At 44.4% G+C, this 13379-nt stretch overlaps 1 protein-coding gene across 1 annotated transcript in view; it reads right to left on the bottom strand.

Moving 5' to 3' along the window:
- Window positions 1-2609, bottom strand: part of SMCHD1 (structural maintenance of chromosomes flexible hinge domain containing 1) — a 123947-nt gene extending 121338 nt beyond the window's left edge. The window contains exon 1 of the mRNA XM_013974279.2: window positions 2050-2609. Within this exon, the coding sequence (XP_013829733.1) occupies window positions 2050-2226 (177 nt within the window). The 5' untranslated portion in view covers window positions 2227-2609. The remainder of the gene's footprint in view (window positions 1-2049) is intronic.

Genomic DNA, 13379 nt, shown 5'->3' with positions numbered 1-13379 from the left:
TCCTGACCGTTGATCCAGGAATTTGACTTCTAAGATTCTAAACCAAAGAAAACAAAGACATCAGCCTATGTATACAAGGGAAAAGAATTTGAAAAAATTTATATATGTAACTGAATCACTGTGCTGTACACCTGAAACTAACACGACACTGTAAATCAACTAGAGTTTAATTTTTTTTTAATGGAGGGGGAAAAAAGCTTAAACTCAAAAATAAATCTCAAAAAAAAAAAGACTGCATTCAAACATGTTTATCACGATACTGCTTAAAATCTAACACAAGTGCAAACAAAAAGAGATCTGTATATATAAACACTGATTGGTTCAAAACATCACTTTGACTATGAAGATTTGCATTAAAATAAAAAAATAGTGACAATATTAAGTGAAAAAAATGGAATACAGACATGTATTAAGATTATTTAAAAATGCGGGGTGATGGTAACACAAAGAAATAACTCCAATTACTAACAGTGGTTATAAATTTCACAGTGAATAAAAGGTTTTTTTTCTTCTTCTCTGGTTCCTTATTTTTTTTTAATACGCTGACATTTTAAAGTCATTTTTTTGTGTTATGATTTTAAACAATTTACATATAACCAATATGAATACTCTAAATAATCAACTACAAAAATAAGAGTTTCTCTTTCCCTAATACAAAACGTTCATCAAAAATAATAAGCATTCATTTATTCACTTTTCAAGGACATGGGAATGTGCTATATCCAGAGAATGAACTTCTGAGTTGGTAAAATTTTGTCATTCTAATTTGACTATTTACCACATACCAGGCATGATTCTAAACCCTGGAAAAACAGAACAAATCAAAGTGCTTGCTCTCACATTGTTTTCTCTCTTTTTTTTTTTTTCTGCCTATGGGTCTTGATTTCAATTATTTCATCAACTACTATACGGAATTAAGAGTACTAAAACATCAGCCTGGGTGCGTGCTCAGTCGTGTCCGAATCTTCCCGACCTCCATGGACTGTGTAGCCTGCCAGGCTCCTCTGTCCGTGAGATTTCCCAGGCAAGAAGACTGGACTCGGTTGCCATTTCCTTCTCCAGGGGATCTTCCCCACCCAAGGATCGAACCAGCATCTCCTGCATTGGCAGCCGTATTCTTTATCGGTGAGCCACCTGGGAAACCCTAAAACTTCAGCCTACTCAAGTTTAAAACACTGCTTCACACTAAGTCCTTTTTCTTGGTTAGCCAGGTGTTCTCTGTCGCTGAAACAGAGCCCCAGGTGGTTGAAGCAGCTCTTGATAAATAAATAACACCCATTCTTTAAAGCTCAGGCACCAGCAACACCTCAGATCTAGAGAAGACTTTCCAGTTTAAAGTAGGGGTTTGCCTACACAGTTATTAACTTTTCAAGCAAACTAACACAGGGAGTATATCGGTCCTCAGGTGTTCCGCAGATACCCTCGGACACCCTTCGAGTGGTTCAGGACCTCCCCCCGCAAGGGGCTGGGGGGTGCAGGAAACCAGAGAGCTCCACCTGTGAGGAACTCTAGGTCAAGTGTTTCCACTACGGAAGGACCCGCCAGGGCGCGCCCGCAAACCTTGACAGGACGACCCGGGAAATTACTGCATCACTGAAGGAACCTAGGAAAAACCAACTCCTGGAATCTCACAACTTCTAGCTATCACGATATTCCTGACAGAGCCAGCGGGGGAAAACTCCGCTCTCTTAAAAAGAAATACAGAAGGAAAAAAAGTTTCACCCAAAAGAAACACAGCTTTCCCGATTCAAAAGATGAGTTGCACGGCCTCAGTGCAACTGAGCTCTGGAAACCCGCGGTACCTCCGCCCGGACGCCGCGATCCCGGGTTAGAGCGAGGCCCACCGACCCGCCGGCCCCGCACTCCCGGGCCCGGCCCCCAGGCTTCTCCGCCGCCTCGGGCATGGCGGGCACCCTGGAGGGAGACGCCAAGGCCGCAGGACCCGAGCCGGGTGACAGGTTTATTGCCCCGCGGTGACCAACGTGGGCTTCTCGTCACCCTCCAAATCCAAACTTCACCCGCGCATTCCTCTGTAGCCCCGTCGCGTACCTGACACACGGAGGCGCGGAACGCCGCGAAGTCCGAGCGCTCCTCGACCTGCAGCGCCCGCTCCCCGAGCTCTGACTCCTTCTCGCGTCGGTCAAACAAGTACACCGTCCTGGGGCCGTCGCCTCCGCCACCCTCTCCGGTCTCCACCGAGGGCCCGCCGCCGCCCGCCGCTGCCATATTGGGGGACTGGGAGAGCAAACAGCCGTACCGGAGCCTGTGGCCGCCGCGCTGAAAACCAAAGTGCGGGCCCCGCTTGGCGCCTTCAGCTCCAGCGCCCGAGGCGGCGCGAGGCCTCTACCCTGGCGCGCTCAGTTCCTCCCTCGGCGGCGGCGGCGGCGGCGGCCGAGCAGCGGCAGGCTCGAGGATCACCCGGGAACCGATTCAAACGAGCTCCTGCCCGAGTAGCACGTCACTTCCGCGTCCCGCCGCTCCCGGGGGAGAAGGAGGCGCGCGGCGCGCTCTTCGCAGGGCCGGGACCCGCGCCCGCCGCCGCCCACGCGAGCTCGCACCGCGACCCGCGACCAGGCCAGCCGCCAGGAACTGTGGCGCAGGAGGAAGAGGGGCGGCCGGCCGCGCGCAGGGGGCGGGGCGAATCCAGCAGGCTGCGCGGGCCGGGGCGGGGCTTCAGCGCCCGCCGCCGCCGCCGCCCGGGGCCCGGCCCCTTTCACCCTCACGAAGTTAAGAGGGGAGCTCGGTCCCTCGCATGCGCTGGCGCTCTGAGCGGGCAAGCTGGTAACTGAGGCGGGAGAGCCAGTCCAGGGAGCAGCGGAGGGAATCTCCCGAGGGACCTATTTTCTCCCGGCCCAGAGGGTCCTGGCATGTTCCCGCCTCGCCATGACCCCCAACCGAACCCGTCAGGCTTCGAGCTCCTGGCGCCGCGACCCCTGTTGCGGCCCTCGTGGTTGGACCTGCCTCTGCCGCGAGCACGTGGGTCCCCACGCGGAAAGAACCGACGCCGAGAGACCCAGCGCCGTCCTTTCCGCCCCAGAGCCTAGTGGTTCTATGTGGGCCTGGGCGTGGACCCCCGAGACAAAGAGGGCCCCTGAGAACCTCCGCACAGAGGTTGTGTGACGTCACCGCCGCCTCCACGGGTCCCGGCGCCCGACGCTGCAGGCTGCACACGCCTCCCCAACCCGTCGCCAAAATGCTGCTGAGAACCGAGCACGTAAACGCCTGTGTTATAGAGTTGTCAGAAATAAGTTGGCGTTCGCAAAGGGCTTCACATAGACTACACTTCCTATAAAAGCCTTTATTGAGCTTCATTAAATATCTTAATCCTGATCTCTGGTACCCTAAAGTGAAAGTGAAGTCGCTCAGTCGTGTCCGACTCTTTGCGACCCCATGGACTACAGCCTACCAGGCTTCTCTGTCCATCGGATTTTCCAGGCAAGGATACTGGAGTGGGTTGCCATTTCCTTCTCCAGGACATCTTTACAACCCAGAGATTGAACCCCGGTCTCCCTCATTGTAGGTAGACGCTTTACCGTCTGAGCCACCAGGGAACTTACTCAACGACAAATAAAGGTCACTGTTGGAGGACTAGGTTTAGTCATAAGGTCTTAAAAATGTTTAGGCAATAATTTGTGTTTTACAATAACAAATCCACTAAGATGGGGATGTTTTGATTCTTCAAAAGTTCGGGTAATAAAGTACATTTTCTGTTTTACTGGATTTGCCAAACCCTTGTGGTTAATTACGTGGATCGACCCATCTTTAGTGTACATCAGAAGCATAGATATGCTTGTCCAAATAAAGACCCTCCAGAATCGTAGGGGTGTGGGTGTAGGGGTGTGTGTGTAGGGGTGTGTGTGTGTGTGTATGTTTGACTAGACATATAAAGATGGAACACGCAGTTGGAACAAAAGTGTCAGGGCATGTGTTTGTGAGGGGCATAAATAATAGGGTTCATGTGGGGAGAATGAAACAGTAGACCGTGGAAGATAAACTAGGAAGAGGAGTGTTGTGGTCAGATGCCATACATGTTCTTGAAGAGATACTGGAGAAGGCTTAAAACAAAGTAACCTCAACTTCTGTGAGCTTGCTTTGACCTCTTCTGTTTTAGCTTTCAAAGTCAGCTGAACTTTTCTTTAGAGGCCATTACATAATGGTGTTTGATTTAAATGACCAAAAACAAAGTTTTTTATCTTAATGCGTGTGTGTGTGTGTGTGTGTGTGTGTGTGTGTTCGTGCGCGCTCAGTCATGTCCTACTGTTTGCATCCCAATAGACTGTGGCCCACCAGGCTCCTCTGTCCATGGAGTTCTCCAGGCAAGAATACGGAAGCGAATTGAATGTCAGAAGCAACTTAGCACCTTCACCCATATGTACAAAAATCTGGGTCTTGGTTTGTGACTTATTAGTATGAAAAATATTCTAATGAAAATCAAGTTGATATGTTCATTTTGAGTGGTATTAGAAGTATTGTTTTTTGTTTTTTTCCCCCATCAATAGTACTGGTTACATTGAACAAATAAAAACTTCGTTTATGAGAAAAGAACCTTTGATACCATGGTATATTATTTCCTCTGCATTAGAGAACAGCTTTTTTAAAATGTTACCAAAAATCCCCATAGTTGTTACTCAATCAGAGTTTATGTTTATTATGCTTAATCTATAATGCCCAATGACCATTCTGGATTTGTTTCTGCCTGTAGACATAAATGTTTATTGTTTGAGTTGGGGGGTATTTTTTTTCACATTCACCAAAACAAAAAAGTTGTTTTTTTTTTTTTCACAACCAGGAGTAAGTCCGTGTTGTTTCAGGATGCCACCATCCTGAGAAACCTAGGAAACAGATCACCTCAAGCTGAACTGAAAATTTTCCTGAAGCTGTAACCTTTCAAATCAAAGTGATGATTCTGTAATTAATTGGTCGATTTAAATACAAATAATTTAAATTGGATAATTTAATGTACACAATTTATCAGAATTCCTATCTATGATCTATGGCCATATAAATGCAACAGTTTACTTGCTGCAGTCCCTGAAAGGAAAAATTGCATCACTACCAACAACCTCCCCACTGCTGAGGAAAGAAAACAAATGTGTGTGTGCTCAGTTGTCTGACTCTCTGCGACCCCATGGACTGTAGCCTGCCAGGCTCCTTTGTCCGTGGGATTCTCCAAGCAAGAATACTGGAGTGGGTTGCCATTTCCTTCTCCAGCGACTCTTCCTGTCCCAGGGATAGAACTCACTTGTCTTGTCTCCTGCATTGGCAAGCAGATGCTTTACCACTTCGCCATCTGGGAAGCCCAACAAGACAAAAGCTGGTGTGTTTAATTAGCCACCCAAGGCTTCAATGGGCATTGAAAGTTCCTTCTAGAGAACAATTCCTTCATGAAAATTTGAAATCCTTATGTCATAATAACTAAAAGATTGTGAGTCATGCATGGACTGTCCCTTAGCTCATGAAACTAACCAGATGATTAGAGACGCTGATGTTTAGGACACAGTAGTATAAATGAATGACAAATGTTTGCAATCTTGACTAGTGATCTGTATGTTTGTTCTTTACCCAACCATTCCTTACACGTAGGCTCATTCTTTTCAGTATATGTGTTACAGCAGAAATCAGGAAAAACAGTAACTTTGTAGTAATCAGAATGTTGTCCAACTATATATTGCTTACTATATTGGATATTGGTGAACAGTGGTCAGAAAATAGTTACAGATGTTGTTGTTGTTTAGTGGCTAAGTCGTGTCTGACTCTGTGACCCCCATAGACTACAGCAAGCTAGGCTTCCCTGTCCTTCACTATCTCCTGGAGGTTGCTCAGATTCGTATCCACTGAGTCGGTGATGTTTTCTAACCATCTCATCCACGGCCGCCCTCTTTTGCCTTCAGTCTTTCCCAGCATCAGGGTCTTTTCCAATGAGTCAGCCCTTCACATCATGTGGCCAAAGTATTGGAGCTTCAGCATCAGTCCTTCTAATGAATATTCAGGACTGATTTCCTTTAGGATTGACTGGTTGGATCTTCTTGCTGTCCAAGGGACTCTCAAGAGTCTTCTCCAGAACCACAATTTGAAGGCATCAATTCTTTGGCACTCAGCCTTCTTTATGGTACAACTCCCACATCCATACATGACTACCAGAAAACAGCTTTGAACTATACAGATCTTTGTCAGCAAAGTGATGTCTTTGTTTTTTAATATGCTGCCTAGATTTGTCAAAGCTTTCCTTCCAAGAAACAAGTGTGTTTTAATTTCATGGCTGCAGTCACCATTCACAGTGATTTTGGAGCCCAATAAAATAAAATCTATCACTGCCTACAATTTTTCTATTTGCCATGAAGTGATGAGATTGGATGCCATGATCTTCAAATAGGAACCATTTATTAGCTCATGATTCTGTAACTTGGGCTAAGCTTAACTAGGCAATTCTGTTGAATTCACTGTATATGACAAGCAGCAGTCACTGGCAGCTTGACTGGGGCTGGATGGTCCATGATGGTCTCACTCACATGGCTGGCAGTTGGCCCGAGCTTGTTAAGAAGTGGATCTCACATTCCTCCATAGGCGTCTCTAATAGCATTGATTGGTTTCCCACTTAAGCTGTAACAGAACCTCAAAAGAAAAAGCTCCAATATGCAAGTGCCGGTCGAAGTTCAGCATGCATCATGTTTTCTGATGTCGTTGGCCAAAGCTAGTCACATGTCCAAGCTCCTGAGTGGTCCCCTCCCATAACAGAGGGAAGTTTACAGAATTCACTGCTAATCTGGAAGCTACCACTGATATGTGTGTACTGTGATGAAACTAATTTGATAAAATATTACAAATACAGTTGGCAGAAAGAAGATGGCAGTAATCTTGTTAGGATTTGCTGATGAGACTAAATTCCCCCAAAATGAAAACATCTAAAAAATAAAGGGCAAGGAAAATGAGTTCTTAACTACTCCTATCTTCTCAGATTTATTTTGCAAGTGTGTTTCTTTCTGGAAAGGTAAAGACAGTTTTAGTGACTTGAGTTTAGACTTTGCCAGCTGTTTTTCTGCACTTTCTGTAATATATGACTCTGAGACCCCGTCTATGGAACTGGTAGCAAATATTTAGGAGCTCTGGTTCCAGTTTTAACAAGTTCCAAGCTCTGGGTGATGAGCTTAGAGGCTCTCCCTTGTCTATATACCCTCTTTAGATCCAGTGATTTACTGTTGCTTTTATACCACTTGGGATGTGAGAACCACTTGCAAGGCTTCTTTTAATCCTAACTCCCTAGATGGACTGTTTATGTATTTAGGAGGGTAGGGAGGACCATCTCTTCTTACCAGCCTAAAGGGAATCTTGTGCATCTGGAGAAACTTCACTCTTCATCATTCTTCAAGGTACTGTATCAATGCCACTAAGTCCTTTTCTCACCTCCAAAGTGCTTTTCTCTATCCCCTCTCCAAAACTCTCTGCATTCTCCTAAGAACTTCAGTTTTTAGAGGGGGAAAATCCCGGAAGGAAAGTATCTTTTCTACTCTGCACCCTCTTTCAGTTATCAATTGCTGTACCGCAAATTAGCTCCAAACCCAGTGGTTTAAAACAACAATCATTTTCTTCACTTGGCTCATGCCATTTGGGCAGGGCTTGGCGGAACCAGGTTCACGTGGTATATCAGCCTGGGCAGTTCTTAGAGGAGTCACTTTCAAATGCCTTCCTCACATGAGCTATTAACTTGGTGCTGGTTGCTGGCCAGCACCTCCAAATCTCTTTTCTGTACCTCTCCTCTTGGTAAAGGTTGGGATTCTCACAAAGAGGTAGGAATACTTCTTACCTGAGGGCTAACTTCCCCTGGAGAGTAAAAGTGGAAGCCTGTAGACCTTAAGTTGGGACTTGAAACAGCATTCCTTCTGCCACACTCTGTGGGTTAAGTCAGGTCACAGGGCCATCCTGGACTGATGAGAAGGGACTATGGCAGAAACAGGAATACGGGAAGCATGGCTCTTTGGAGGCTAACAAAGTGGTAGCCTGGGACAAAGTTCTCCTGGAGCAAGAAAGCATAGAGTCTGACATTTTCTTGGATTGGTGTAGGGGGTTGGTTGTGTTTGGCTGAGGGAAAATCAGAGAAGAAAAAAAAAGTTAAAATATGTTCAGTCAGTTCAGCCGCTCAGTCATGTCTGACTCTGTGTGACCCCATGGACTGTAGCACGCCAGGCTTCCCTGTCCATCACCAGCTCCCAGAGCTTACTCAAACACATGTCCATCAAATCGGTGATACCATCCAACCATGTCATCCTCTGTGGTCCCTTTCTCCTCCTGCCTTCAATCCTTCCCAGCATCAGGGTCTTTTCAAATGAGTCAGCTCTTCACATTAGGTGGCCAAAGTATTGGAATTTCAGCTTCAACGTGAGCCCTTCCAATGAATATTCAGGACTGATTTCCTTTAGGATGGACTGGTTGGATCTCCTTGCAGTTCAAGGGACTCTCAAGAGTCTTCTCCAACACCACAGTTCAAAAGCATCAATTCTTCGGCACTCAGCTTTCTTTATGGTCCAGGTTTCACATCCATACATAACTACTGGAAAAACCATAGCTTTGACTAGACAGACCTTTGTCAGCAAAGTAATATTTCTGCTTTTTAATATGCTGTCTAGGTTGATCATAGGAGAAGGCAATGGCAAACACACTCCAGTACTCTGGCCTGGAAAATCCAATGGCCGGAGGAGCCTGGTAGGCTATAGTCCATGGGGTTGCAAAGAGTCAGACATGACTGAGTGACTGAACCGACTGAATACTATGAGGTAATCTCTCTGACCTGAAATGGGTACTTTTTCTTTCTGTTTATAATAGGTTATTTGGTTTTAAATAAAAAAAAATTTTTTTGGCCGTACCACACAGCTAGTCCAAGATAATCACGATGGTGTGATCACTCATCTAGAGCCAGACATCCTGGAATGTGAAGTCAAGTGGGCCTTAGAAAGCATCACTACAAACAAAGCTAGTGGAGGTGATGGAATTCCAGTTGAGCTGTTTCAAATCCTGAAAGATGATGCTGTGAAAGTGCTGCACTCAATATGCAAGCAAATTTGGGAAACTCAGCAGTGGCCACAGGCCACAGGACTGGAAAAGGTCAGTTTTCATTCCAATCCCAAAGAAAGGCAATGCCAAAGAAGGCTCAAACTACCGCACAATTGCACTCATCTCACATGCTAGTAAAGTAATGCTCAAAATTCTTCAAGCCAGGCTTCAGCAATACGTGAACCGTGAACTTCCAGATGCTCAAGCTGATTTAAGAAAAGGCAGAGGAACCAGAGATCAAATTGCCAACATCTGCTGGATCATCGAAAAAGCAAGGGAGTTCCAGAAAAACATCTATTTCTGCTTTATTGACTATGCCAAAGCTTTTGACTGTGTGGATCACAATAAACTGTGGAAAATTCTGAAAGAGATGGGAATATCAGACCACCTGCCCTGCCTCTTGAGAAACCTGTATGGAGGTCAGGAAGCAACAGGTAGAACTGGACATGGAACAACAGACTGGTTCCAAATCGGAAAAGGAGTACATCAAGGCTGTATATTGTCACCCTGCTTATTTAACTTCTATGCAGAGTACATCATGAGAAACGCTGGGCTGGAAGAAGCACAAGCTGGAATCAAGATTGCCAGGAGAAATCTCAATAACCTCAGATAGGCAGATGACACCATTTTTATGGCAGAAAGTGAAGAGGAACTAAAAAGCCTCTTGATGAAAGTGAAAGAGGAGAGTGAAAAAGTTGGCTTAAAGCTCAATATTCAGAAAATGAAGATCATGGCATCTGGTCCCATCACTTCATGGGAAATAGATGGGGAAACAGTGGAAACAGCGTCAGATTTTATTTTGGGGGGCTCCAAAATCACTGCAGATGGTGATTGCAGCCATGAAATTAACAGACGCTTTAACAGACGCTTACTCCTTGGAAGAAAAGTTATGACCAACCTAGATAGTATATTCAAAAGCAGAGGCATTACTTTGCCAACAAAGGTCCGTCTAGTCAAGGCTATGGTTTTTCTAGTGGTCATGTATGGATGTGAGAGTTGGACTGTGAAGAAGGCTGAGCACCGAAGAATTGATGCTTTTGAACTGCGGTGTTGGAGAAGACTCTTGAGAGTCCCTTGGACTGCAAGGAGATCCAACCAGTCCATTCTGAAGGAGATCAGCCCTGGGATTTCTTTGGAAGGACTGATGCTAAAGCTGAAACTCCAGTACTTTGGCCACCTCATGTAAAGAGTTGACTCATTGGAAAAGACTTTGATGCTGGGAGGGATTGGGGGCAGGAGGAGAAGGGGACGACAGAGGATGAGATGGCTGGATGGCATCACGGACTTGATGGACATGAGTCTGAGTGAACTCTGGGAGTTGGTGATGGACAGGGAGGCCTGGCGCGCTGCGATTCATGGGATCGCAAAGAGTCGGACACAACTGAGCGACTGAACTGAACTGAACTGACACAGCTAGTTCCCCAGCCAGAGATTAAACTCACAGCCCCTGCATTGGAAGCAATGTAGTCTTAACCACCGAGCCACCAGGGAAATCCCTTAGGTTTTTGTTTTGAATTTATTCACCGTAAAAGAGAAACTACACACTCCCACTGTGCGTGTCCTCTGCTCTCAGGAGTCTACCCCAACTCTACTTCACTTGTGACACCAGATGTAGAGGTTTTGCACGCGTGATACAACCTGTGACAGCAGGTGGGCATCCTACAGTTTAGTTCAATTCTGACACCATCTGCCTAGAGAAAATGTCAGATACCACAGGTTAAGGGTTCAGTCCTATAAGACTGTCCCCCTTCCTGATTTCAGATGCCCAATCAGAGGTGTAGGTTGTTATCTGGGCTTCTAACCCAATGGCTTTAAATCTGAGGATCCTGTGACCCCCACTGCAGTTTCAGTTAATCTGTTAGAGCAGCTCAGAGAACTCAGGAACACAGTTTACTGACAACTTTACACCTTTATTATAAAAGGTACAAATCAGGGAACATCCTGGGTGGTCCAGTGGTTAGTAATCTGCCTTCCAATGCAAGGGACTCCAATTCCTTCTCTGGTCAAGGGACTGAGATCCTGAATGATGCAGGCACTCAGCCTGCATGCTGCAGCTAAGACCTTACACAGCCAAAAATAAATGAGTAAGTAAGTAAGTAAATAAAGATTCTTTATTTTAAAAAGGAATTAAATAGGGTCTTCCCTGGTGGTCCAGTGGCTAAGACTCTGCTTCCCAATTAAGAAGGTCCGGGTTTGACCTTCCTTTGACCAGGGAACTAGGGCATCACCGACTCAATGAACATGAGTTTGAGCAAGCTCCGGGAGATGGTGAAGGACAGGGAAGCCTAACGTGCTGCAGTCCACGGGGTTACGAAGAGTCAGACATGAAAAACAACAGGGAACTAGATCCCATGTCGGGCAGCTAAGACTCAGCATAGTCAAATAAATGAATAAATGTTTTTTGAAAGAATTAAATAAATAAAGTCGGAAATCAGGTAGAGTTAGATGAAGAGACACATAGTATGAGTTGTGGGGAAAGAGCACAGAGCTTCTCTGCTCTTTGGGCTTCTGCTCTCTCGAAACTCCTCTGTGTTCATCAACACACTTTTGCATTTTTATGGAGGTTTCATATGTAGGCAAGATTGATTAAATAAATCTTTGGCCACTAGTGACTGGTCAACTTTCAACTCCTTGTCATTTTGGGAGGTACAGTGGAAAACTGAAGACTGAAAGTCCCTCTAATCCAGGTTGGTTTCGTTGTCAACCAGCCCTATCCTTAGAGGCTTTCCAAAAATCCTCTCATTAACATACACACACTTGTAGTTGAAAGAGGCTTATTATAAATAACCAAAAACACCTTTATTATTCTTATCAGTTAAGAAATTCCAAGGTTTGGGGGACTTTGTGCCAGGAACAGTGGACAAAGATTAAACATATAAATTGTGTTCAGTTGCTCAGTCGTGTTTGACTCTTTGCAACCCCATGGACTGTAGCACTCCAGGCTTCCCTTACTTGTCCTTCACCATCTCCCTGAGTTCGCTCAAACTCATGTCCATTGAGTTGGTGATGCCATCTAACCATCTTATCCTCTGTCATCCCCTTCTCCTGCCTTCAATCTTTCCCAGCATCAAGGCCTTTGATACTGGGAAAAATCACAAAGTGCATATACATTTATACATTCTTCTGCAACTTTTTTGGCTCAACATATTTTTGAGGTTCAATAATGTTAATGCATATAGCTGTATGTCATTCTTTTTTTAAACTGCTATATAGCATTTTTTGAAATGAATACACAACAATTTTTTCATTCTCCCCATGGACGTTTTAATTATTTCTTGTTTCTTGTTTGCTTGTTTTTGCCTTTTTATTTATTTGTTTTCAGTTTTTGCCTTCTTAAAATCAGGCTTCTGTAAATATTTGTGTGTGTATTCTGATGTTCTTATGCAATGGATATACTGCATAGGATACATGTTAAGTGTCAGAGTGTGTATGTTTACAAATTTACCTAATGATACCAGGTTATTTCCTAGCAGGGTAGAAGACTTACTATTGCTCTACTTCTTTATCAACACTTAGGAGTGTTTTTTACTTTTAAAAAATTGTCATTCTGGTAGATGTGAAATAGTGTTTCACTGTGGTTATAATTTGCAATTCCCTCCTTATAAGTGAGATTGAGCATCTTTCCATATCTTTACTTCCTAACTGTGTTTCCTCTTCTGTGAAATGCCTGTTCACGCTTGGGGCTTCCTTTTCTATAGGTTTATTTAATTTATTTTTATCCTATTGATTCTTAGGAGTTCTTTATATCATGGCTATTAACTTTTGGTTGGTTATATATAATATCTTTCCTTAGTTCATGGTGTGTATTTACTCTTTCTGTGATCTTTTAATGAACAGTAGTACTTGATCTTAATGTGATTAAATATGTCAGTCATCTCCATTACAGTTGTCTCTTTTTAAGAATTTCTGGGAATTCACTAGCTGTCCAGTGGTTAGGAGTCTGTGCCTTCACTGCAGGGGACAGGTTCTATCCCCCTGGCTGGGGAACTAAGATCCTACATGCCAAATAAGAAAAAAATAAAAAAAGAATTTCTCTACTACCAAAGTTTCCTCAAATTTTATGCTTCAAGTTTAAAATGTTTCCATTAAAAAATTTGAGTCTTTAATTTGTGTGGAGTTGATTTCTACCCATGATACTGAAAAGGGATCCAACTTTTTAAATGAATAATGAAGTATCTGATCATCATTTATTGAACAGTAGTCTGCCTTTTCCATGCTATAACCTGTGTAACTTTTATCACATACCAAGTTTCTGTGAATGCATGCTTCTATTCTTGGATTTTCTTTTGTCCTTTTTTCCTTTTTGCTGCACCACGCAGCATGCAGGATCTTAG

The sequence above is a fragment of the Capra hircus genome, chromosome 24 (assembly GCF_001704415.2).
Source record: "Capra hircus breed San Clemente chromosome 24, ASM170441v1, whole genome shotgun sequence".
In the NCBI taxonomy this organism is placed as follows: domain Eukaryota; kingdom Metazoa; phylum Chordata; class Mammalia; order Artiodactyla; family Bovidae; genus Capra; species Capra hircus.
This window is presented reverse-complemented; position numbering and strand designations above follow the sequence as displayed.